At 36.5% G+C, this 25,456-nt stretch overlaps 1 protein-coding gene across 1 annotated transcript in view; it reads right to left on the reverse strand.

The window, feature by feature from the left end:
- Positions 1-282: 282 nt before the first annotated feature.
- LOC149158594 (agamous-like MADS-box protein AGL11) overlaps positions 283-25,456 on the reverse strand; it is a 98,887-nt gene continuing 73,713 nt past the window's right edge. The window contains exons 3-10 of the mRNA XM_089437775.1: positions 23,018-23,107; positions 16,459-16,548; positions 1,559-1,640; positions 1,293-1,354; positions 1,077-1,158; positions 885-926; positions 667-708; positions 283-514 (exon numbers count right to left, since the gene is read on the reverse strand). Of these exons, the coding sequence (XP_089293901.1) occupies positions 368-514; positions 667-708; positions 885-926; positions 1,077-1,158; positions 1,293-1,354; positions 1,559-1,640; positions 16,459-16,548; positions 23,018-23,107 (637 nt within the window). The 3' untranslated portion in view covers positions 283-367. The remainder of the gene's footprint in view (positions 515-666; positions 709-884; positions 927-1,076; positions 1,159-1,292; positions 1,355-1,558; positions 1,641-16,458; positions 16,549-23,017; positions 23,108-25,456) is intronic.

A 25,456-nucleotide genomic window follows, 5' to 3' on the forward strand; every position in this document is an offset into this window, starting at 1 on the left:
AATATAAGTACCAAAATATGCAATGCAGACTAGATCTTGCTTATTTATGATAATAAGGTAAAATTTTGTATTTAAAAATGAAAAAGGTTAACATGCCAAAATTCAACTAAAATTGCAAATACATGAGTCAACAAGTAAATAAAATCAAGAGTCAGAAAGTCAATATTTTATAAGTGTCCATAAGGTATCCAATATTATAATAATAAATACCTATGAAAAAAACTAATTAGTAAAATTAAATACATGATTTATTTTATTTGATTTAATAAAATATTTGTTGGGAGTGATTTAGGTCGATTTTTTTTTCTCATGATCAAGAAAGCCTCAATTAAACAATGTGAAATGTTTTGGAATCCAAACAATGCTGTTACCCTCGAAGATCACAGGTATTTGAATCTTGCTTGAAATTTTCTTCATGCAATCTTTGAAGGAGATTTAGGGTGTGAAACTGAGGATGTTCTTCTTTGTAGGAACGGACTGCGTTTTTACTTCTTGCATTTTGGTATGTTCCTATCTGAACATGGAAAAAAATAGTTTAACACCTGCCGTATAGCATAAAATACATAATATATTTTGATATGTGCTTATCTAACAAGATGTTTTAATACACAACAATTACATATAATATATACTAAAATAACAATTATAAGTAGTGTATGAAGATACCTTGGTACGAAGGAATTGGTTCTCAACAATTAGCGCTTCTTCCTGCATATCATAAAATGTAAGAGATTTAAGAAAACTTTTCCTCATCTTAATACAACATCCCTTACGCCATTAAGATTAATAAATCTTTCCAACTCCATCGCTAATTAAACGGTTGTTGAGAACATTAAAATAATTCACTGAAAGCACAGGAATATTAGGTTTAAGATGTATCATACCAATTTTTTTACTGTCTGATTTTCTTGAAGAAAGATTCTATCCTGCGTATTGAACAATAAATATATTCAACAAATGATGGATCCCAAATAGTAGAATCAATGGATATTATTTGGCTATGTACTATGAACTTTAAAGGCATTTAAAAACATTTAAATTATAAAAATAAAAGGGTAACGAAATTTTCCTCTCACCTTCTGTAATCGAATACAATCTATTCCTCTTTCGAGACGCACTTCAAGTTCATCAAGTTCCTTCATAGATAAACTTGAGATACTATCTCCCATCAATTTCCGATATTGATATGAACAATCTCTTTATAATTAGCATTATTATAACATTTTGAAAATTTTCATGTACCATAAAAATTATCAACCAAGGCGCTTGAGTATCTGTAGTTGAATACGAACCTACTTTTATTGGTTAAAATGTCAATTTCTTTCTTTAACTTTGTTATATCATTTCCGCAACGCTGTATAAATTAAAATGTCATCAGAAAACCACTCTTCATAATTTAGTCATGCTAATATATTAAAATGGAAAAACATTTCAAAACTACATATTTCTGTAAATCATCAAAATACATGCCTATCAAATTTTATAAGTTGATATAAAAATGATTGAGAAAATAATACAATAAAAAATAATAATAATATATAACAATTTCAAATGATACCTCTAAGCTTGGTTCCGTTATCTGCATCCATCCTGCATCTTTTATACCCGTTATTTTGTACCTCTCAATAGTTCTACAAACACTTTTTTCCCAAATCACGAAGTTATCATCTATTCAGATAATATAAAAACATTCGAATAGAAATGAAAAAATGTCTACAGATATAGATAAAAATATAATATTTTATGACAAAATTGATGAATTTTCATTTGAAATTTTTGCATTCTTTATAGTGAAATTGAATGTTATATAATATTTGATTTTCTTTTTCATAATATTATCATATATTTATCAACTTTCCGTCCACTTATTCAAATGGAGAGGACGTCCAGCGATTTGTGTTTTTTTTTTATTGCTCCTCCATAGCTGAGTTTGTATGCAAGGTTCAGTGATTTGTTTTTTCCATCCATATCCGAGTTTGTATGGAAGGTTTTGTTACAACCACAAGGCGGAAATACTGCAATCCGTAGTTGTTGCGTGTAGGATTTCAGTGCGGGTTTGTATTGTAAAAGTTCAAGTCTGATTCAAGCAACTGTGGGTCTTGACGATATGTGGAATCTACGTGGAAACGGCATAATTGAAGATGACCTCTAATTAGAGATCAAGGAGTCGCTAATGCTATTTAAGAGATTAGCTTTGTAAAAGGAAATTTTGTAAGCCATGTCGCAGTCATATATTCCATCTTCGGAAGAAAGAAGAGAAGCCCAAGCCCTTATATTGTTAGTTTACAGTCGATGGAAAGTACATACGCCTTTATTCTATTCCAAGAACTGTACGAGACATCTGTGACTTAAAATAGGTATTATCCTTCACTAATCAAGGATATTCCGTGTTTTTTTTTCAATAGATAGAATCGTGTTATTTTCCTTTCCATCTTTATTCATGGAATTTAAGGGAACGTGTCATTAGGAAGAGTCCTTTGATTCATTTTTATTTTTATTTTTTAAGATCAAAGCTATCTCAAATCTGTATAGAGTTATATTAACTATTTATTTACAGAAAAAAGATTTAAAAAGAAATGTAAAAAAATGTAATAAGATGAATATAGAGAAGATCTCTTAATAAATAAATATATGTATCTGTATAGAGTTATATTAACTATTTATTTACAGAAAAAAGATTTAAAAAGAAATGTAAAAAAATGTAATAAGATGAATATAGAGAAGATCTCTTAATAAATAAATATATGTGGGTGGAGTCACCAACCAAATCTATATAATAAGAAATTCCTTTGCATTTTGGCAAAATCGTCTCTAAAATTAACCCCACCTCAAAATGAAGTACTACAAGAAAGAATCTAAGTTAGAATGGTTAGGATGGTTCCTAGTAGATGTATAAATTTTCAATATAAAGACTATCAATCAAGGTCATCTCTAAGAGGAACTTGGAAATTATGAGATAAAAATAAATTACCGTCTTAAAACTCTAGTTGATTTTGAAAAGGAAAAGCTCATTCAGAATAATATTGGGAAATAGTAAATATAGAATAAACTATACTAAAGACCATGCATAACCTTCAAAGTTTCATATAGTTCTAAATATTGCAATAATAAACACAAAAGATGAAAAATTGAAAGTGGAAGAGCATGAAGTTGTGGAGAAATAAATAATTATATAAGGGTAAGAAGGCCAAGGCCATCAGCATAGCATAGTATAATACATATAGTAATATTATTATGCATATATTACATAAATATTTACATTAGAATCTTATAAATTTGGAAATAAACATAAATAAATGGTACACCTCTCTTTATTTTATTATATTAACTCAACAATTAAGAACACAAATATTTGGTGCTTCTACAACACCCTCAACCCTATTGCACTAACTAACACTAAATTATAACCATGGTAATATTCGACCGGATTTAATCCCTTCCCAAAAGTAATACATGAAGAGGAAAAACAAGTTCATCTTGGCATTATCCCCCCCATTGTCCCATAACTAATGGAACCTCATCAATTGGGAGCTAACCCTTAAAACCTGAATTAGATGAAACTAAACCTATGTGTAAAGGATGTAACATATACTGAACCTTCTATCACTAGTTAAATACATTTTAAAAAATTGGGAAAGTGGGAAGGTATCCATATTGTTGGCTAGCCTAGTCAACAATCCCTCTTCATTCCCTACACCAAGTCACAAGCATGGGCACAGAATTTGCAACATTATTTAAGGTAATCACCTTCACTATGCACACTGATTATATTCAACCATGACAATCTTTCATTATTTAGTAAATTTTTATTTTGATGCCTGATTAATAATTCTAGCATCATCAATTGCAATAGACAAAAAAGAATATAATAAATATCTAGTGTGGCATAATTTTCTAGTTTTATTCTCTACTTAAGTAATATTGATGCACTAGCATTAGAGCTCCCAATCCATCAATATTTGTGAAACAAAAATCCAAAAGAGATTTCAATATTGTAAAGGAATTATAATTCCTTAATTGTAAATATTCTTAATTTCATTTAATTATTATATAATAGTTTTAAAAAAGCTATGGATAGGAGAGATTTTTCCATAAAGAAAAAGAAAAGTTTCCTTGAAGAGCATAATAGAGTTATGGAATATACCTTGAGAGGTTTAATGAATAAATTATGAGATCTTTAGGAATAAAGGAGGTAGTAATTTTAGGATTTAGGAAAAGCTGATTTATGGAGTGCTTTTTATAAAAGATGTTGTATTTCATAATTCTATTTATTGTAAGCCTACTGGAAATGAGAACTAATGGCCAAATGAATGTAGAAATAGACCATAGAAGAATAGACCACAACTTCTTATGTATGTAAAGTTCTCATTTTTATCAATGAGAAGAGAAATTCATAAATTATTTTTCTTTGATTTTGTTTGTTTATGCATGAATACATGGATATTTAAATTTGAACGATTACATCCTAGCAAATCTGTGTGAATGATTGTAAGAGAAATAGTGAAATGTTAATTTGTTCAGAGAAGTGGTGAGTTGCACTAAAATGGGAAAGTACCGTTGTAATTGTTTTTCATTGATTTTGTGTGTTTATGCACAAATACATGGATATATAAATACCTAGATATCTAAATGCCAATGATTATTTATTATTGTACAAGAGTCCTAGCAAATCTATCTGAATGATTGCGTAAAAGGCACTCTACATTCTAGTATGGTAAACATGTAAATGTAAACCTAAATGTAAAAGTAAATGTAAACATAAACATTTAATCAATCTAATTATTATTATGTATAAACACAATATAAATTTAAAACATAACAAGGTTTACAGACACTAAATAAAAATATAAATACACTAGATAAAACTATAAATAAACTCGAGGTATGGTAAATAAAAAAACCTCTTTTTATACTTATTGTCGAGGTATGGTAAATAAACAAAACCTCTTTTTATACTTACTCTCGGGGTATGGTAAATAAATAAAAATATAAATAAACTAGAGGTATGGTAAATAAATAAAACCAGTATGTATACTTACTCCAGAGGTATGGTAAATGAGTAAAAATATAAATAAACTAGAGGCATGGTAAATAAATAAAACATGTTTTTATATTACTCCATAAACCATTTTATATTTACTAAAACTCAAAAAATGAAATTTGTTTAGGTGAAGCCTATGGGCCAAATACCATGCGGGAAATTATTATTAATATCATGCAAGAAAAAATACTATTAACCCTAATATTAATATTCAAAGATTAATATCATTAGTATTATTAAATATAATCTTCATATTAATATATTATAATATTAATATTATTAAATTTAATAACTTCGATTAGTACAATATTAAATTTGTTATATTATAATATGTATTAATATATCATGATATATATTAACCCTAGATATATATGTGAGGGAAGAACAAAGATATAGAGTGATAGAGCTAGAGAGATAGGGGGAGTGGCAAGGGAGAGATGGAGATAAACTAAATGAGAGGGGAGAAGAGGAATGAAGATCAAGAGAGGGAGAGAAGTGAGAGAAGTAGAGAAGGGTAAGAGGGAGACACAAAGATGGAGGGGTGAGAGATATAAGGAGGGAAGGATGGAGAGAGTGAGAGGATTGGAGCGTAGAGAGAGAGAGAGAGAGAGAGAGAGAGAGAGAGAGAGAGAGAGAGAGAGGAAGGAAGAGAGAGAGGGATTGAGATAGAGGAGGAGAGGGGGAGGGATAGAGAGATGGAGTTGGAGGAGGAGAGAGGGAGAGAAGAAGAAATACATAGAGAGTAAGAAGTGAAGGGAGAGAGTGGGTGGAAAGGGAGAGATGGAGAGGGAGTGTGTATGTTTAGCCGTGAGATAAAGAGACAAAGAAGGAGAGATGGGGGCACATAGTAACATTGTCATAGAGAGAGAGAGAATGATGGGGAAAGAGAGAGGATTGGAGGGAAAAGAGGAGGAAGAGGAAGAGGATTGGAGGGAAAAGGGAGAGAGAGAGAGAAAGAGGATTGGAGGGAAAAGAGAGAGAGAGTGAGAGAGAGAGAGAGAGAGAGGGTGTGATGGGGGAAGAGGGAGGGAAGTAGGAGAGAAAAAGAGAGAGAGGAATGATGAAAGAGAGAGAGAGAGAGAGAGAGAGAGAGAGAGAGTGATGGGGGAAGAGAGAGGAAGGTAGGAGAGAAAGGGAGAGAGAGGAAGGACGAGAGAGAGGACTTGAGAGAGAGGAGGAGGTAGGGAGCGAGAGAGGAGGATGTTGGCATTATGGCTAAAGTGTTGTCCTTGATGGCAACCCATTCAGGTGATAGATCACAGTACTTCAAGTCAGCAGCAGAGATTGATGATCATCTATCAAATATTGAAGAAAATAAGGGGTACGCAGGTACACCTTACATAAGGTACGTACACGCGGGTCGAAGTTACATAGAGTGCGTACATACCCGCAGGTCAGCCGTTCAGGAGGTGCGTACCCCCAGTGCACACATTTCAAGGCAAAGAAATTCACATGTGGGGTTTTCTTATGTTTTACTCTTGGTATTTAGCCGACGATATTGGGTTATTATGGTGTCGGCTCGTGGTATTGATCTATGTTTTAAGGAAGAGCTTTCCTATATAAAGAAAAGGAGATCATTTGGCTTGGGTATGTTTTAGGTTGAATATCTTATGAGGGCTAGATCTGGTCTAGATCTAAATAAGGCGAATCTACTGATGGACCGAGATCTCTTCGGCGCATGTTCAGATCTGTAGATCTGACTGTGTGGGTTATTTCTGAAGTCTTGAAATCATCTATGCCCGAAGGTACGCAGGTACAGTGAGAGAAAAGTGCGTACATACGTAGGAACGAAGCATTTCAGGTGCGTCGGTACGCAGGCACAGAAGGGTTGCAGGTGCGGAGGTCCGCAGGCAGTTCAATGGACTCAGAGCGAGGTATGCATGCTAGCAGTTGAGCAGGGTGCGTACGTAAGCAGGCGAGCAGTTGAGCAGGGTGCGTACGTAAGCAGGCGAGCAGTTGAGCAGGGTGCGTACTGTAAGCAGGAAAGCAGTTGAGCAGGGTGAGTACTGTAAGCAGGCAAGCAGTTGAGCAGGGTGCTTACATAAGCAGGCTAGCAGCTGAGCAGGGTGCTTACTTCTCTTAGAATCTTTGTTTATCATTGTTGTGTTCTGGGTTTGGTCCTATTATTGTTGATCTGGTTACTACAGTTGATTGGGTGATTCTCTTATACTTGATGATCATTTGATGCTTATGGATCCAGTTTGAAAATTTATGAAAAGTGGTCCTTGTAAGAAAAGAAGTAGGGGGTTGTAGCTCCCTTCCAGGAGAGACTGGAAAACGAGAGAGAGTTGTAGCTCTCTGCAGGTTGCAGCCTGCGTACTCGTAAAGGACTGCACCAGTACAAAACCATTGTAAAAGGAGTTTCTAATTTGAAAGAAGATAGAGACATATTGCAGCAGGTGGTTTTCACCCACATTAGGTTTCCACCTTACATCTTGTGTTCTTTGGTGTGACTATCTATTTTCTTTATTCATGCTCATTATTTTATGGTACTGACATGCAAAAATAATTCAAAGAAAAAATAAGGAAGATTTATTAAAAGAATTAGATAATACTGATTCACCCCCCCTCTCAGTATTATTTCCAACAATTGGTATCAGAGCAGGTCCTTCAGAGAAGCTTGATCGCTTGAAGGTAGATCGTTCATCATGAGCAACTACGAGAGAGAAGCATCAATCAGGCCACCGGTTTTTGATGGAACAAACTTCAATTATTGGAAGGTAAGAGTTACTGCCTATCTTCAATCTCTTGGTACAGAAGTTTGGGACATTGTAGAGACAGGCTACGCTTTTCCTTCAGCTACTCCTACAGATGCAGCCGAGAAAAAGAAGTATGAAACAAATGCGAAAGCAGTCAGTACTCTATTAGGATGTATATCTCAATCAGAATTCATGAAGGTAATGCACTATAAATCCGCAAAAGAGATATGGGACAAAATTGTCACGAGCTATGAAGGAGATGAACAGGTAAAGCGTGCTAAACTTCAAACTCTCAGAATTCAGTATGAGACTCTCAAAATGTATAATGATGAAAGTGTGGCTAACTATTTTCTTAGGGTAGATGAGGTTGTTAATTGTATGAAAAATTTGGGTGAAGAAATAAAAGAGGCTATTGTGGTTGAAAAGGTTCTAAGATCATTGTCCCCCAAGTTTGAATATAAAGTATCTGCAATAGAAGAAAAAGAAAATCTACGGATTCTTACTATGTCTCAGCTACATGGAATTCTAACTGCTTATGAAATGAGAAAGGGAGGTCCATCAGACAGAAGAGAAGCTGCTTTCAAGGCATCAGGCAAAGGAGATTATTATGAAGCAAGCCACGTCCCAGAAGAAGAGGAAGAAGAATCAAATTTTGTCAGAAATCTTCAAAGGGGTTCTGGAAGGTTCAGAGGTAAGTTACCTTTTAAATGCTTTGCTTGTGGAAGAGTAGGTCATTATGCTGCAAAATGTCCTTATAAGGATAAAGGAAAAAAACCTGCTAGATGGAACAAGAAACAGAACGCAAATAAGAAAATCTACTACACTCATGAAGATAGTGATGGTCTATCAAACAGTGATGAAGATGAACAAGGTAATGAATATAAGTTGTTAATGGAATTTGAAGATGATGATTATATGGATGCTATAGATGTGGATAATCTTTATGATGAAATTACTAGACTCAAGAGATGTATAGAAGAAAAGAACATGATCATTGATACTCTACAATTTCAAATTGATGAAAAGGAAAAACATATTGAAAAATTAGAAGGTGAAATTGCTGGTCTTAGAAAAGAGATTGAGAAAACAAAAGCTATTAATCTTAAGTTTGTCAAAGGATCTGAAACTTTGGATGAGATTATCAATGTGCAGCGGTCTCCACTAAACAAGACAGGTCTGGGCTATAATGGAGAAACTTCTCAAGCATCCACCTCAAAAATTTATCTTGATGCAGCAAGAAGAAATGAGCAAAAGCACAATGAAGATCATCAAGTAAAGCAGGGACGAATTACAAACAGAAACTATCAGGGGCAATCCATCTTAAGGGTGAACAAAAGCTACAACCAACCACAGGTAAAATCTTCTCAATTTGGTTCAAGAATAGATGACAATAGAAATTACAATCAATTGGCTGGTAGATTCGATAACCGCAGAAGTTTCTTCAATGGACAATGCTTTTCTTGCCATAACTTTGGTCACAAAGCAGCTCAATGTGTTGCATATAAAACGATCATGACAAGGGAAGCTCAAAAACAAATAAGTATGATCGGGATTACAAAAAGGACCTATAACAACTTTTTGGTTCTTGAAAATGAAGTTGAATGTTCTATTTGCAATAACTTTGGTCATGAAGACTCTGAATGCAGGAGCAGGTTTCAGCAGAAAAAGGAACAAGCCTCAAGCACCAAAACATGGAGAATAAAGGAACCACAAACAGAAAGATGTGGGATAGCATTTTATGCAGAGGGACAGGAAAATCTATGGTACATTGACAGTGGATGTTCGAAGCATATGACAGGTGATAAAGAAAAACTTGAGTCATTTTCTGTTCTAGAAAAAGGAAAGAAAGTCTCTTTTGGAAATGATACTCCTGCGACTATAAAAGGAAAAGGCATTGCTCAGTTAAAAGAAAAGGTCAAGGCTGGAAATGTTTTGTATGTTGATGGATTGAAGCATAATCTTCTAAGTGTCAGCCAGATGTGTGATCAAAGAACCGAGGTTATATTCAGATCAAATGGATGTCTTGTTCGTGATCTTGATACAGGTAAAACAGTGATCAAAGGCAAAAGAACTCCAAATAATCTGTACATATTTGAAGAAGGACAACAACAATGTTATCTGAGTAAGGATGATGAGCACTAGTTATGGCATCGGAGGTTGGGACATCTAAGCTTTTATCAAATAAGGAAAGCATGCAAATATCAAGCAGTTCGCGATCTTCCAGATATCAAAATTCCTGACAACACCATATGCAAATCATGTCAGTTTGGAAAACAAACGAGAACTAACTTTCCAGAGAAAGAAGGATCAGCTAGCATGCCTCTTGAGCTAGTACATACAGATACATGCGGTCCTTTCAGGAAAAGAACACCTCGAGGAGAAGAATACTTGATATTATTCATTGACGATTTCTCCAGGTTTGTCTGGTTAGGACTTATGAAGCACAAAGATGAAGCATTCGAAAAATTCAAATCCTTCAAAGCCTTGGTTGAAAATGAATCAGGTCACAAAATTAAATGCCTCAGATCCGACAGAGGTGGGGAATTTACTTCAAATGAATTTTTTGATTTCTGTGAAGAACATGGGATAAGAAGAGAATTCTCTACAGCAAGAACTCCTCAGCAAAATGGAGTTGTGGAAAGAATGAATAGAACAGTCCAACAAATGGCTCGTGCTATGCTTGATGAGTCAGGAACTCCCGCAACTTTCTGGGGTGAAGCTGCACATGCTGCGGTTGTTATTCTCAACAAAACAAATGTCCGAGTGAACAACACTCAAACTCCTCATGAGCTCTAGAGTGGTAGGACTCCTTCAGTAAAGCACCTCAAAATCTTTGGGAGCAAATGCTATATCAAGAATACTGATGAGCAGCTTGGCAAACTTGAACCTAGAGCAGATGAAGGCATTCTTCTTGGTTACTCTCCACATAGCAAAGCATAAAAATGCTACAATAAAAGACTTGGCAGAATTGTTGACAGCATTGATGTAGTGGTTGATGAGAAGGGATACATTCCTAGGCAAGTACATCATGAAGACATCGAAGAAGATGAAGGCTACCCCCAACGACAGAATGATGAAGAAGAAGAACCTCAAGAAGAACCTCAATAAGAACCAGAGGAGCAAACAAGAATAGAAGAAAAGACTCCATCCAGATATGTTCAGAAGGACCATCCAGAATCTCAGATTATGGGGCAGAAAGAAGCAGGTACAAACAAGAAGAACAGTTGCAGAAGCTTCAAGCTATTTGGCATTACTCTCCTCTACTGAACCACAAAATGTGAAAGAGGCATGCAAAGATGAATGTTGGGTGAAAGCAATGGATGAAGAACTTGAGCAGATCGAAAAGAACAACACTTGGGAGCTGGTTCCTAGACCAAAAGATAAGAATGTTATCGGGACAAAATGGGTCTTCAAAAACAAATTGAATGAAAATGGAGAAGTAGTTAGAAACAAAGCCAGACTTGTTTGTAAAGGGTATGCGCAGCAAGAAGGAATAGCTTTTGAAGAAACCTTTGCTCATGTTGCAAGACTTGAGGCCATCCGAATGTTCCTTGCTCTCTCAAGTTTTCAAAGCTTCAAAGTATTTCAAATGGACGTGAAATCAGCCTTTCTGAATGGAGTCTTGGAAGAAGAAGTGTACATTGAACAGCCAGATGGGTTCATTCTTGGAAATGATCCAAATCTTGTATGCAGATTGAAAAAGGCTCTCTATGGTCTCAAACAAGCTCCAAGGGCTTGGTACTACCGTTTGGACAAATATCTTCAACAACAAGGCTTTTCAAAAGGATCGGCAGATAGCAATCTTTATATAAAAGTTGAAAATGACAAATTGCTAATACTTGTTGTGTATGTAGATGACATTAATTTTGGGAGCAATGAAGAAGCTATGAGTCAAAACGTTGCCTTGGTCATGCAGAAAGAATTTGAAATGTCCTTGCTAGGAGAACTGACATATTTCCTTGGTTTGCAAATCCAACAAAAAGAAGGAGGAATTTTTTTATCTCAAACCAAGTATCTCAAACAGATTTTGAAGAAATATGGTATGGAAGATGCAAAACCAGTATGTACACCCATGGTCACAGGATGTAGCCTCAGTGCAAATGATGAATCTGTAGCAGTACATCAACCAACCTACAGATCTATGATTGGAAGTTTACTTTATTTGACAGGTACCCGCCCAGACATCATGCATGCAGTTGGAATAGTTGGAAGATTTCAGGCAAATCCGAAGGAGACTCATCTTCAGGCAGTGAAGAGAATTTTCAAATATCTTCAAGGGACTCAAAATTATGGCTTATGGTATCCTAGAGATACATATCTTACACTTCATGCTTATACAGATGCAGATTGGGCCGGAAGCGTGGATGACAGGAAAATCACAAGTGGTGGTGTGTTCTTTATGGGTTCCAGACTGGTATCTTGGTTCAGCAAGAAACAGAGTTCGATTGCCTTGTCTACAGCTGAAGCGGAATATGTTGCTGCTGCATCTTGTTGCACCCAACTCCTTTGGATGATGCAGACTTTGCAGGATTTTCAAATCACTTGTACACCACCAATCCCCATCTTATGTGATAACACAAGTGCAATCAGCATCTCAAAGAATCCTGTTATACATTCAAAAACCAAGCAAATACCAATCAAGTATCATTTTCTCTTGGAACAAGTGCTTGAACAGAAGGTCAAGTTGGAGTATGTTCCTTCTAAGGAACAAGTTGCTGATATTCTCACCAAACCACTGCCCAGGGACACTTTTGAATACCTCAGGAAAAAGCTGGGGGTTGTTGATGCATCATCTTATTGCTGAACCTCTTCTGATTGATGGTACAGGTTCAGGGGGAGCATATAATGCATTGTTGGCATTATGGAGGATGTGCAAAAGGAGATCTTGGAAGTAGCTGCAATATGTCTTTATCTCTTTCATGGTGGATTATGGTTCTTCGTTGCAGATCTGGTTCATATTCAGGGGGAGCATGTTCTTAGGGGGAGCATAACCCTTTGCCCTTGATGTCAAAGGGGGAGAATGAAGATGAAGCTTTGAGGTTGCCATCAAGTCCAAAGGGGGAGATTGTTGGCATTATGGCTAAAGTGTTGTCCTTGATGGAAACCCATTCAGGTGATAGATCACAGTACATCAAGTCAGCAGCAGAGATTGATGATCAGCTATCAAATATTGAAGAAAATAAGGGGTACGTAGGTACACCTTACATAAGGTGCGTACACGCAGGTCGGAGTTACATAGAGTGCGTACATACCCGCAGGTCAGCCGTTCAGGAGGTGCGTACCCCCAGTGCACACATTTCAAGGCAAAGAAATTCACATGTGGGGTTTTCTTATGTTTTACTCTTGGTATTTAGCCGACGGTATTGGGTTATTATGGTGTCGGCTCGTGGTATTGATCCATGTTTTAAGGAAGATCTTTCCTATATAAAGCAAAGGAGATCATTTGGCTTGGGTATGTTTTAGGTTGAATATCTTATGAGGGCTAGATCTGGTCTAGATCTAAATAAGGTGAGTCTACTGATGGACCAAGATCTCTTCGACGCATGTTCAGAGCCGTAGATCTGACTGTCTGGGTTATTTCTGAAGTCTTGAAATCATCTATGCCCGAAGGTACGCAGGTACAGTGAGAGAAAAGTGCGTACATACGCAGGAACGAAGCATTTCAGGTGCGCCGGTACGCAGGCACAGAAGGGTTGCAGGTGCGGAGGTCCGCAGGCAGTTCAATGGACTCAGAGCGAGGTATGCAGGCTAGCAGTTGAGCAGGGTGCGTACGTAAGCAGGCGAGCAGTTGAGCAGGGTGCGTACGTAAGCAGGTGAGCATTTGAGCAGGGTACGTACTGTAAGCAGGCGAGCAGTTGAGCAGGGTGAGTACTGTAAGCAGGCAAGCAGTTGAGCAGGGTGCTTACATAAGCAGGCTAGCAGTTGAGCAGGGTGCTTACTTCTCTTAGAATCTTTGTTTATCATTGTTGTGTTCTGGGTTTGGTCCTATTATTGTTGATCTGGTTACTACAGTTGATTGGGTGATTCTCTTATACTTGATGATCATTTGATGCTTATGGATCCAGTTTGAAAATTTATGAAAAGTGGTCCTTGTAAGAAAAGAAGTAGGGGGTTGTAGCTCCCTTCCAGGAGAGACTGAAAAACGAGAGAGAGTTGTAGCTCTCTGCAGGTTGCAGCCTGCGTACTGGTAAAGGACTGCACCAGTACAAAACCATTGTAAAAGGAGTTTCTAATTTGAAAGAAGATAGAGACATATTGCAGCAGGTGGTTTTCACCCACATTGGGTTTCCACCTTACATCTTGTGTTCTTTGGTGTGACTATCTGTTTTCTTTATTCATGCTCATTATTTTATGGTACTGACATGCAAAAATAATTCAAAGAACAAATAAGGAATATTTATTAAAAGAATTAGATAATACTGATTCACCCCCCCTCTCAGTATTATTTCCAACAGAGGAGAAAGGGGGGTATAAAGAGATGGAGTTGGAGGGGGAGAGAGGGAGGTAAGAAGAAATACGTAGAGAGTGAGAAGTGGAGAGAGAGTGTGTATGTTTGGTGGTTGGATAAAGATACAAAGAAGGAAAAGTGGAGAGAATGGGGTAGAGAAGGAGAGAGAAGGAGAGAGGGGAGGATATAGTAACAAATTTGGAGGGTGAAGAGAGAGAGAGAGAGAGAGAGAGAGAGGTGGGAGAGAAAGGGAGATGGATGAAGAAAGAGAGAGGATGTGAGAGAGTGGAGAGAGGGAGGGAAAGAGAGATAAATTGGAGTGGGAGAGAGAGGAAGGTAAGAAGAAATATATAGAGAGAAAAAGGTGGAGAGAGAAAGAGGGATTGATAAGGAAGATGGAGAGACAAAGAGAGAGGTATAGAGTCCCATAACTAATTTACCTCCTTTTACCTCCTTTTTGCCACCGTTATCATGCAAATAAATGTAGAAAACATAAGGTTTTGACAAGGTAAAACATTCATATGTCTTCTTTTTCATATTTTGTCAATATGCCTTATTGTTTTATTAAATTTTACATGTAGCTATAGAATTGACCTAATTATGCCGCTAATCCACATATTGATAGCCACTTCCATTGTTTCCAGGGTTCGAGTGTGCAAACTTAGTGAAGGAGTATATGCGTATATAGGGAATGATTCCTATTTACTCGAGCTAATTCACCAAGAGATCCACACTATCACTCGACTAACCATGGCGGTCAACAGTAGGATAACACATTGGAACAGAGTCTGAATTTTAAGAAATTTCATCTATTTTCTTTTTCAATAGAAAATCCACAAATAAGCAATATGATTTAGTTTTCCTAAGGACTATAGAGAAGTTTTGTAGGATTAGATTTCTCGTAAGGTTAAAAAGAACTCTATAAAAACATTGGCTTCTATGTGTAATGGGTGCGCCACCGTATGTAGTTTGAGCATCTCGTAAAACTCTTTTTCACTTAATGCAAAGTTCTTAGGTCATATATTTTATGTTTTGTTGATCGAAGGCGAACGAATGCCTCGTGAAGGGGCCCTACACGTAGATCAGGTCTTTGATTCACAGTAATTAGATTTTTATTTTCAATTGTTATTTGATAGATTTAATTCATGGATGCCCCATTTTCATGTTTTTAAGATGAAATTCAATGAAGATCGTGAATAGGTTCTCTTAATTTATTTCTGTATTGTTCATTTCATTTTCATAATACATCGCATAAACTCACAAATTTCATTTCATTCATAGCCTAGCATAGCTTAGTGATTTCATAACTCAGTCATTTCGTTTCTGTTTTTCTTTTTGAATTGAAATAAAGTTGCAATGGATAAGAGTGGTAGTCTTTCTTAGCTTCTGAATATAGGCACATTTTCTTTTGAAGTTGATAAATTTAAATTTTCTTTATGACATTTCATATTTTCAAAGTTAGTTTTGTTTAGCTACAACATCAAAATCCAAAAAAATTGATAAGTTGAAAGGAAGATTAATTTAACACATCTATTGAAAAGAGGTAAAATCATTATCCAATCATTATAAAAACCCAATTCAACTAGAACTAATTCTAGAGATAACATTTAGCATAATCAATTAACAAAAAAAACTTAGGAATAACATCCCAGTATAGATAATAACATCACCTCAACACTAATTCTAGAGTTTGGCATTAGCTTAGATAATGATAACATAATCACCTTAATGACATAAAAGACTTCTAGCACATACAGTGCACTTGCACTTCATCAGTTTACCTTCCCTGGCTGATAATTTATGCTTAGAATTTAAGAACATTAAATTGACTAAACATTTTGGTGTTGTTTCCGGGGAAGTGCAAATCGGAGTTAAAAAAAAAAAAAAAATCGAATAAAAACATGACATCTGTAGGGAAATAGACTGTAGAGGTAGATTTGTAGGACAAGGAAGGAGTTAAATTCCCACAACTCTACTAACTCCACCACGACATCGAAGTTCCACACCACCCACTTAAACTCAAATTCCATCCATAGGCCAACAAAGACTTCCTGAAGTCTTAAGATCTGAAATCCGATCTTGAACTTCACCTACTTCATCTACTGAGGCTATAATTGAAGTAGAAGAAGATCTTATTGTTTCTAGGAAAGCTAGTGTCTTATCGAACGACTAGCCCTCTAGGTTTGGCAGCTACCCTAGAAACAACAGTTTAAAGCAATTCAATGATTTCTTCTAAGTGTAATAGATAAGAGAAAGATAATGGAACCAACCTGGAACTTCCACTTAATCCCTTGCTTGATCTCTCTCCCCTTTGACAGAGCTTGCAACTCCTCCCTGTACTTAACACGCTTGAAGAGTACCTACACAAGTACAACAACAAAGAACCGTCAAAGCATCGTGATCTATTACAACATAGACATTACAGAATCAAATATATAATGAACAAATGATAGCATTCACAAATGATAACATTCACAATTGCGCAATCATATGGAAGAAAACTTGAAGAACTTTATTAATAGAAGGGAGAATTACAACCCAATTGTCTGATCTAGCATCATCCTCCTAGCTTCAATCCCTATTCACCTCATGTAATAGCAATATCACACCAACAATAAAATGCTCTTTCCTTAATTACAAACTATCAACACTTCCTTGAAATTCACAATATTCCAGCCTCTAGATCTCTTAGATGAGGGTTCCATTTATAGATGTGTACAAGTGTGTGAGTCATCCATGGGGTTTGATTAGTGTCATTCCACTTGTTACAATTGGTTCCACTTGGATATTTCTTAGATCTCTTACTCATCCCTGGGCAAATTCAGAGAGGCAAGTGGCACAGGAGAAGTTTATAGAAGATTCCATGGGAAACCACCTAGAAAACGGTCTCAGACATTTGTCTATCCTCGCCCATCACACCCTATAGAAGGCCCAAACAGTATGCATCACACCTTGATAGTGTACCACATAGTATGCATCGCACTTTGCCAGTGGAGCAGTAAGTATGGTTCGGTTTAGGGCATTTTTGGATGGTTTTTCTGATGGAACTTTTGGGGAATGATGTAATCAGATGACTATGCTATTTTAGGGTATGAAACAACTCTTTTAGGGGTTGATGAGCCCTAGTTTATTGACATATAAGTTTGGGGTTGATGTTCCCAAATATTTCTATAACAGTTGCCCCCTAAAGCATGAAGTCATAAATATTGATGTCGGGTGAAATGCTTTGTCATGAGGATCCGAAGTTTTGAACAGGAAGGTGACCTGCATAAGTTACAATACAATACATCATCATAACATAATTTCATGATCTAGCCGAGGGAGGCATTCCCATGCTCAGCTTTATAAATGCATTTCATGTACATAGATCAGATAGTCATTTGTAGATGCGGATTGGTGCTTTTTTAGATGTAGAGTCATCATCCATGGCTAGGATGACCATGTGTGTAGAGCCTTTGTACATTTGATGTTTTTATATCCCTGAATATATAGCAGCCTAGATGGATGAAACTAGATCTGGGGTCTTCAAAATCATTCAATCTTCGGTCGATGTACAAGTTAGTCCATGTGAAGAGATGTTTTGAAGTCGAACATGGAAAGACATAGCCTGATTACCAGCCAATGATGTAAGTTGTTAACAGACACGAGAGGAATCGCCAATAATTATAATGACCGTCAAGGTACCGCAGTACAATTCACGTGGTGTGAATATATGATCTGATGTCGAACACCATGCTAAATTTTTTGGTCGAAGGCCATTGATGTCAACCTGTCGCCAGAAGTGAGAAAATTGCCATGATGTATGCAAGCTTCAAAGCACTGAAAGGGGTGTTTCTAAGTCAACTTCTTGGATAATGAGCTGATGTTGACAAAAAGTGATTGGTTGTAGGAGGGCCTTAATGTATCCCACATCTACGACATGAAACGAAGCAAATGATTTCTGGAGATGAAAATGAATTGATAGCACAAGGTTCAGGAATGGTAGTCATGAAAAAATGAAGGTTGGAGGTATTGGAGTGGATGAGACATTAACTGGATGGTGGTTTCTCAACTGAATGACTTCTCTTGAACATGTCAGCGACACTGAGATGAATTGGTAGCGTTAACCCCAAAACATGGATGGTATGAAAGACCAATGGTGAGATGATCGGTGAACGGAATAACCCAACCCAACTCAATAATGGAGATGAAGTGAAAGTGTCATGTTCAAGAGCGACCTACTACCATAAGTTCTTCAAGTATTTTCCCTTTTTCCCCAGTCACTGTTGACCAATACCTCTTTATTTTTGTTAAGCTTGAGGAGCATAACATATGATTGTTCAATAATTTTCCCTTCGAGCAAACTTGTCACTACATTTTAATGATTCGAGCAGTAGTGAGACTCGGTCTTGTCTAGAATGGACAAGTTTGTTGCTATTTTTTTAACGTGTTTAACGACAAGGATAACTCAGTCCTTTTCATGTTTAGAGAGTTTGAAAAGGGACAAAAAGAAAACTCCAAATGTTCCTTTTCGTAAAATAATCCCTTAGGTCCGAAAAAGGGTAAAATAATACAAAAGGGGCGACTTTTCCAATCACTTTAACGAGCTGAAAAAGACAAGCGCTCAACTTTTTCGTAAGATAATCCCTTGGGTCCGAAAAAGTATAAAATAATACATGAGGGATGACTTTTCCAATCACTTTAACGAGCTGAAAAATACAAGCGCTCGACAATATTTTCATATTTAACGAGTTTGAAAAGGCTTTAAAGAAGACTTGATTTTTGAGGAACAAGTGCTGCCTAGGGTAGCAACTGGTTTCAGTGAATTTTGGAAGTTCTCAAAACATGTTAATTTTTGTAAAGAGGGTGGCTAATAAGACCACTCATCACAACTATTCATCAAAAAGGGTAAAACAACTAAGTGAGAGTGTATGATCGCCCAAAAGGATGGTGGTGATGGGATGTACACAACCAAGGTTCAAAAGGCTAATAAAATGGAAATCACAAAGGTTAATTAGTTGAAGGTGGGTTCATTTTTTGACAAGATTGAACCATGGGGGAACTATTCTTGGATTTGGTTTCATGTTTACACAAGCTCAAAACGACAAACTATGCTTGAATTGGTTTGCATGCCCCCAGCATGATGAAAGGGGAGAGTCTCTTGTAACCAGATGGAAGTCACTGCGGTGAGGTAGGACGGTTTCATCCAAAATAGACAAAACGCCTCTTTGTCTTCATCCAAGATAGACAAAGGTGAATGGTGTGTCAGACCAATCACATAACCTATAGGGAAACTCATCTTTACACACTAGGTGCATGCCCCCTAATGCTTCATTACATTCACGAGATTACACCTGGCTATCAGGTGGATGGAATGAAGGTTCAAGAGATACCACTGAAGTAAATGGACCATTTAGGGATGATGATCAACTTGGAGCTATGCTTGGACAAGGAAATGAAAGCTGGTCAATGGTGACAATTTTGCCTTCATGCGAGAAACACATCACTCGAAAGAGTGTTGAAACTATAGCTTCCATGTTATAAACATAGTCACGCCCAAGGAGTAAATTGTAATCTAAGGGTCCTGGGACTATTATCACGTTCAGATGAATGGTTTTGCCTCCCAAAGTGATCGGTAACTTAGGAATGATCCCTAATGGTCGACTGGTTCCTTTGTTAAAGCCTAACAGATTCTGTGTAATAGGCATAAGCGATGGCGAACCAAGCGCTTTCCAAGTAGTTGAGTAAAGGATACTCATTGATGCACATTCATCTATAATAGTGCCAGACATGACCATTTTACAAACTTGTACTATGATCCAGAAAGGTACATAAGAAGAAAGGTGGGATCTTGCCATTCGATTCTAATCAAAGGAAGTGACTAGACTATTTGGAGGGGTTACTGAAGAAATGGGTGAATTAACCCCTTGAGTTACGACAACTGGGGGTTTTTCCTCTTGTCATGAAGGAACAGACGGATTGCCCCCAATTTTATTAGAATCTAAAGTAACAAAAAGAATTTGAACAATATCATTTTCACTCTCTTTGGGAGAAGTACAATTAGTTGAAGGTCAAATTAGGTCAACTGTTACCTCGACCTATTGACTTTGGTCGGGTATAGACTCATAAGATTCACTTTTAGAGAGAGTGGTTTCGACTCATGGTTGATTTAAGTCAGTCGGTTTGTCGACTAGCGAAGGACTTAGGGAGAGTTTCCTGTAGCCAGATGGAAGTCACTGCGGTGAAGTAGGACGGTTATCCAACACTCTTTTAGCTTCATCCAAAAAGGGACAAAGGTGAAGGGAAAGGTTACCTTCACATAACTTACATGGAAACTTAACCTTCCTCCTCTCTCCATGAACTTCACTATCACGAGTTGAAATTGTGTTACCAACATGATCTCCAGAATTTGATGACACGGGATGGTGTGAATGGGGAGACCATTCTCTCAAGATTTGAGGAAAGCAAGGGCAATCTTGATTAAAGTGGTCTCCCTCACAAATTATGCATGGAAATTTGGGTTTGGGAAGTTTAATGGATGGATTTTCATTAGATGATGCATTCAAAGCAATTTTTGCTTGGTTGCTCCCTTGTTGAACTGGCTTCTTCTTCTTCTCCTTCCCTTTCTCCATCTTCTCAGCCACCTAGTTACTAGTATCACTACTTTCACCAAGCGAAGAGGAAGAAGGGGAGGGAGAAATGAACGAGGAAGGAGGTGAAGGGTCGACTTCAGGATCAACAGCAGGTTGATCCTATTGGGAAGAAATCACAACATTTTGAACCACAGAGGTTGAAAATAGCCATACTCGCAGGCCAATGGTGATTCCTAGAAGGGACAGTGTAGCCATACAAGGAGCACCAATATTTCCCCAAGAAGGAAAAGGACTAGGATTCCCCTCAAAATGGGTTCCTTGATCAATGGACTCTAGATTCAATGCCATATGTCTCAACCTAAGATCAATTAAAGAATAGGGATGATATTCGCAGTTAATTAATTTTAATGATGCTTAGACACAACTTTGCTTTTTCAGTTTTTAAGAGTCCAGAAAAAGCTAAATATGACTCTAGTCTCCTTCAATTTTTTAATGACCCTGAAAGGACAAGTGCTCATATGGACCTTTTCTTTTAAAGAGTCAAAAAGGAACGAAAGTGACTACTCTGGAAAATCTAGATAGAGGGATTACCAAACCAATCACAAAACTGCAATATACACCTTGGTGATAAATTAAAGAGAAAATACCAAGGACTTATGTACGGCAATCAATCTTCCTGAATGTTGTGTTCAGAACATTGTGATCAATAAGGCGACAAACTCAACTTCCTATGGATAAAGGATTTAAGCCTATTGTGGTCTCCCAATATATACGCGACGGTACGGGGAGCACAAGTCCATGCTAGCACTTGTCATATCAAGGAGGATGAATCACCCAACCTTAAATGAAAATGATAGCCACTAATTTTAATGACGCCGGAACACGTCTCTAGCCTATACCTCTAGATATGTTGTGTTAAGTTCCAAAGCGTTGTTAGGTTCATTGAAATTTATTTCAGAGTTGATCTTGTTTAAAGTTTTCCTTTCAATGGTTCACCACGTGATGATGATTTTGAAATTCCTAAAATGAAATCTACAATGATAAACAATCTTTGTTTATTTTGAGCAATGAAAATCTTAGCTACTAGGGAAAGAAGATTAGCAAAGAACACACACTAGTGCATTTTCCTATATCAACTTTTCACACGCAACTCTAAAAAATGCTAAATGCAAATGCATGTATTTTTTTTCATTCTCCTTAATGTGAAAAACACCAAAAAGGAAAACTAAATGTAGCAAAGATATGAAATATTTCATTCAAAGTGACATTTTCGACAATTTCTTCTTCAAGAGAGAAAGGAAGACTCCACGACACTTTTAAATTTTGAAAAAAAAAAGGCTTTCGACACTTCGAATATAAACAAATCAAACTGAATACATGAATAAAAGTTCAATTGACTATCGAGGGAAGGAAGAATTCACGACACTTCTCTTTTCGACACAAAACGACAATTACGACACTTTTTGTACCAAAGTGACAAATTAATTTAAACAACTTTCGAAAAAGGATTGCAAATGATGAACAAAAACACAAAAAAAATTCACTAATCCTAATCTAATGGAGGTTGATTTATGTGATGTAGTTAGGCTTAAGTAAGGAGGCACTGTTCATATGCTCTCGAAACAACTAAACGAAACTGAAAACAAGGTCAAAAACCCCCAATTTCTATAGTGGAAAAAGGGTTCAGTCAGTCATCACACCTGGGCTTCACAAAAACGGGGATGCATCGCACTTACTACATTCGAGAGGTGCAATGCATACTGGGTTATAGTGGGAGATAGTGTGATGGTCCAGGGAGTGCAAATGAAGTGCATTTTGGCTCAGATATGCACTTGTTTTCAGTGAGTTAAGATGAGCTTTGATGGACAATAAAGAAAAAAGTATAGAGGAATGTCTTGAGAGGTCACTGAGCTACCAAAAAGGCATCTAGATGTGCTTGTAAGTCAATTTTTTAATTCATAAACTAAACTAGAGATTGACTGAAGCAACATTCATCTACTATCCAATTACAGAGCAAGAGCAGTTCAAAGGCTACTTGGCTGGCTTCAAGCTCTGTCTATAGTTTATAAAACAAACAATAACAACAATCAAACATCTGTTCTTCCCCAATGGAGTCGCCAATTTTTTTATGGGAAAATTAGTGCCTTGTCAAATGACTAGCCCTCTAGGTTTGGTAGCTACCCTAGAAACAATAGTTTAAAGCAATTTAATGATTTCTTCTATGTGTAAGAGATAAGAGAAAGATAATGGAACCAACCTGGAACTTCCGCTTAAACCCTTGCTTGCTCTCTCTCCCCTTTGACAGAGCTTGCAACTCCTCATCGTAGTTAACCTGCTTGGAGAGTACCTGCATAAGTACAACAACAAAGAACCATCAAAGCATTGTGATCTATTACAACATAAACATTACAAAATCAGATATATAATGAACAAATGATAGCATTCACAAATGATTACATTCACAATTTCATAATCATATGGAATAAAACTTGAAGAACTTTATTAATAGAAGGGTGAATTACAACCCAGTTGTCTGATCCAGCATCATCCTACCAACTTCAATCCCTCTTCACCTGATGAAATAGCAAGATCACACCAATAATACAATGCCCTTTCCTCAATTACAAACTATCAACACTTCCTTGCAATTCACAATATTCCAACCTCTAGATCTCTTGGATGAGGGATCCATTTATAGATGTGTGCAAGGGTGTTCCTCATCCATGGGGTTTGATTAGTGTCATTCCAATTGTTAAAATTGGTTCCACTTGGAGATTTCCTATATCTCTTACTCATCCCTGGGCGAATTCAGAGAGGCAAGTGGCATAAGAGAATTTTCTAGAAGATTCCATGAGAAACCACCTAGCAAATTGTCTTGGACATTTGTCCATCCTTGCCCATCGCACCCTATATAAGGCCCAAATAGTATGTATCACACCTTGGTAGTGTACCACTCAATATGCATCGCACTTTGCCAGTGGAGTAGTCAGTATGGTTCAGTTTAGGCCATTTCTGGATGGTTTCTCAGATGGAACTTTTGGGGAATGATATAATCAGATGCTATGTTCTTTTAGGGTATGAAACAAGTCTTTTAGGGGTTGATGAACCCTAGTTTATTGACATATAAGGTTGGGGTTTATGTGCCTAAATATGTCTATAACACCTACATCCCCAACTAGAGGAGTAGTTTTTATTTCTACCATTGGTGAACAAATTCGAGGAGAAGAATTAGAAATTCCCAGTGAAGAAGAGGAACAAGAAAGTCATCTTGATTATCCATTCATATAGGAATGAGAAGAATTGGATGATCCTTACATTAGTTATGGAGAATCCATCATGGCTGAAGAAGGATAAGGATAGATACACAATGCCAATGGTGAAAAACCTAGGATTGGAGGCAATATACTCTTTTCACTTCTCAACTAGGGCAATAGACCACTAGGGTTTTCCAAACCAGACTTCTATTGACTAGAATGAGCTTGACTACTGATAGTGAATGTAAATCTATCTTTAATGCAGAAAGTAAATGCTTTCCAATGTTAAGGAAATGAAAGTACTGATTAGAAAGCGGTATGAAATGACATGAAATTATAAAAAAAAAAATTCAGCAATTTCCATTTTTTTATAAAAATGATTCGCCTAAATTTTACAATATAAAATTATTGTACCTTAAAAATCACCAACATTATATAAAGAGTATATATAAAACCATTATAAATTTGAATAATTTTACAAATACATCAATAAACATTTTATAGTTTGCATATTAGGGGCTAGTGAGATTCGCCAGTCTTTTTAAACTTCAAGATAATTTTCCATCCTTAAAATTTCCCCTGTTTATCCTCGAATCATCTAGCCAAGTTTGGGCATGCTTATTGTCCTTGCTTGAGTTAAAGGTGGCAATTTTGGCTAGGTAGAAGAAACTTTTTGAAGCCTTTTAACTTCCATGCTTCATAAACTCTTCTTATACATGATATACCTAGTCATAGCCATGCTTTTAGTAAGGGAAACTATAGCCTAAATTAGGAGTATAGGGTAGGGATTCCATCCTTTAATATTTAGGCTGTAGGTTATAAATTGCTTTTGGATCTGGTTAATCATCCTCCATGATTCTCTCTATACACTATAATCTCAAATCTCAAACACACATAGAATAAGAGGGGAGAAATATTATTAAAGAGAAAGTATTTTTTAATCATAAATCACAAGATATTATGACTTGCAATTGTTTTAAAGCCCATAGTAATACTTTTGTCCTCAACTTATTCTCTTATGAATTCCGTAATCCCAATTGGGTTGATCACTAATTTCAATTCCTAAATATTTGTATGAAAAATTCCTCCAAGTTGTTATTACCACAAATGAAACTATCATAGGTAATATTTTTGAATTTAAATATCAAGACAGTCATACCCATATTGTAGAAAATGTATTGCAGTATTATTAGTTGATTGTTCATATTGTCATTGCTCCTTGCCAATAGAACAATATTGACAACATAAAGGAGAAGAAATATGATGATATCGTTGAACATGAGGCCACCACATCTTGTATCTTATAAATGGTATTAAAGATTATTAATGTAAATGCCAAAAAAGGTAGGGGATAAGGGACCCCCTTGCTTGAATTTGATATTGCAATTAATTTATTTTAATCTCGAGTGTTATTAAGGTTGCAAATAACATTCTTATACAAT

This window comes from Pinus tabuliformis, chromosome 5_2, assembly GCF_031772625.1.
Source record: "Pinus tabuliformis cultivar Carrire ecotype Pingquan chromosome 5_2, CPIR1, whole genome shotgun sequence".
Lineage (NCBI taxonomy): Eukaryota > Viridiplantae > Streptophyta > Pinopsida > Pinales > Pinaceae > Pinus > Pinus tabuliformis.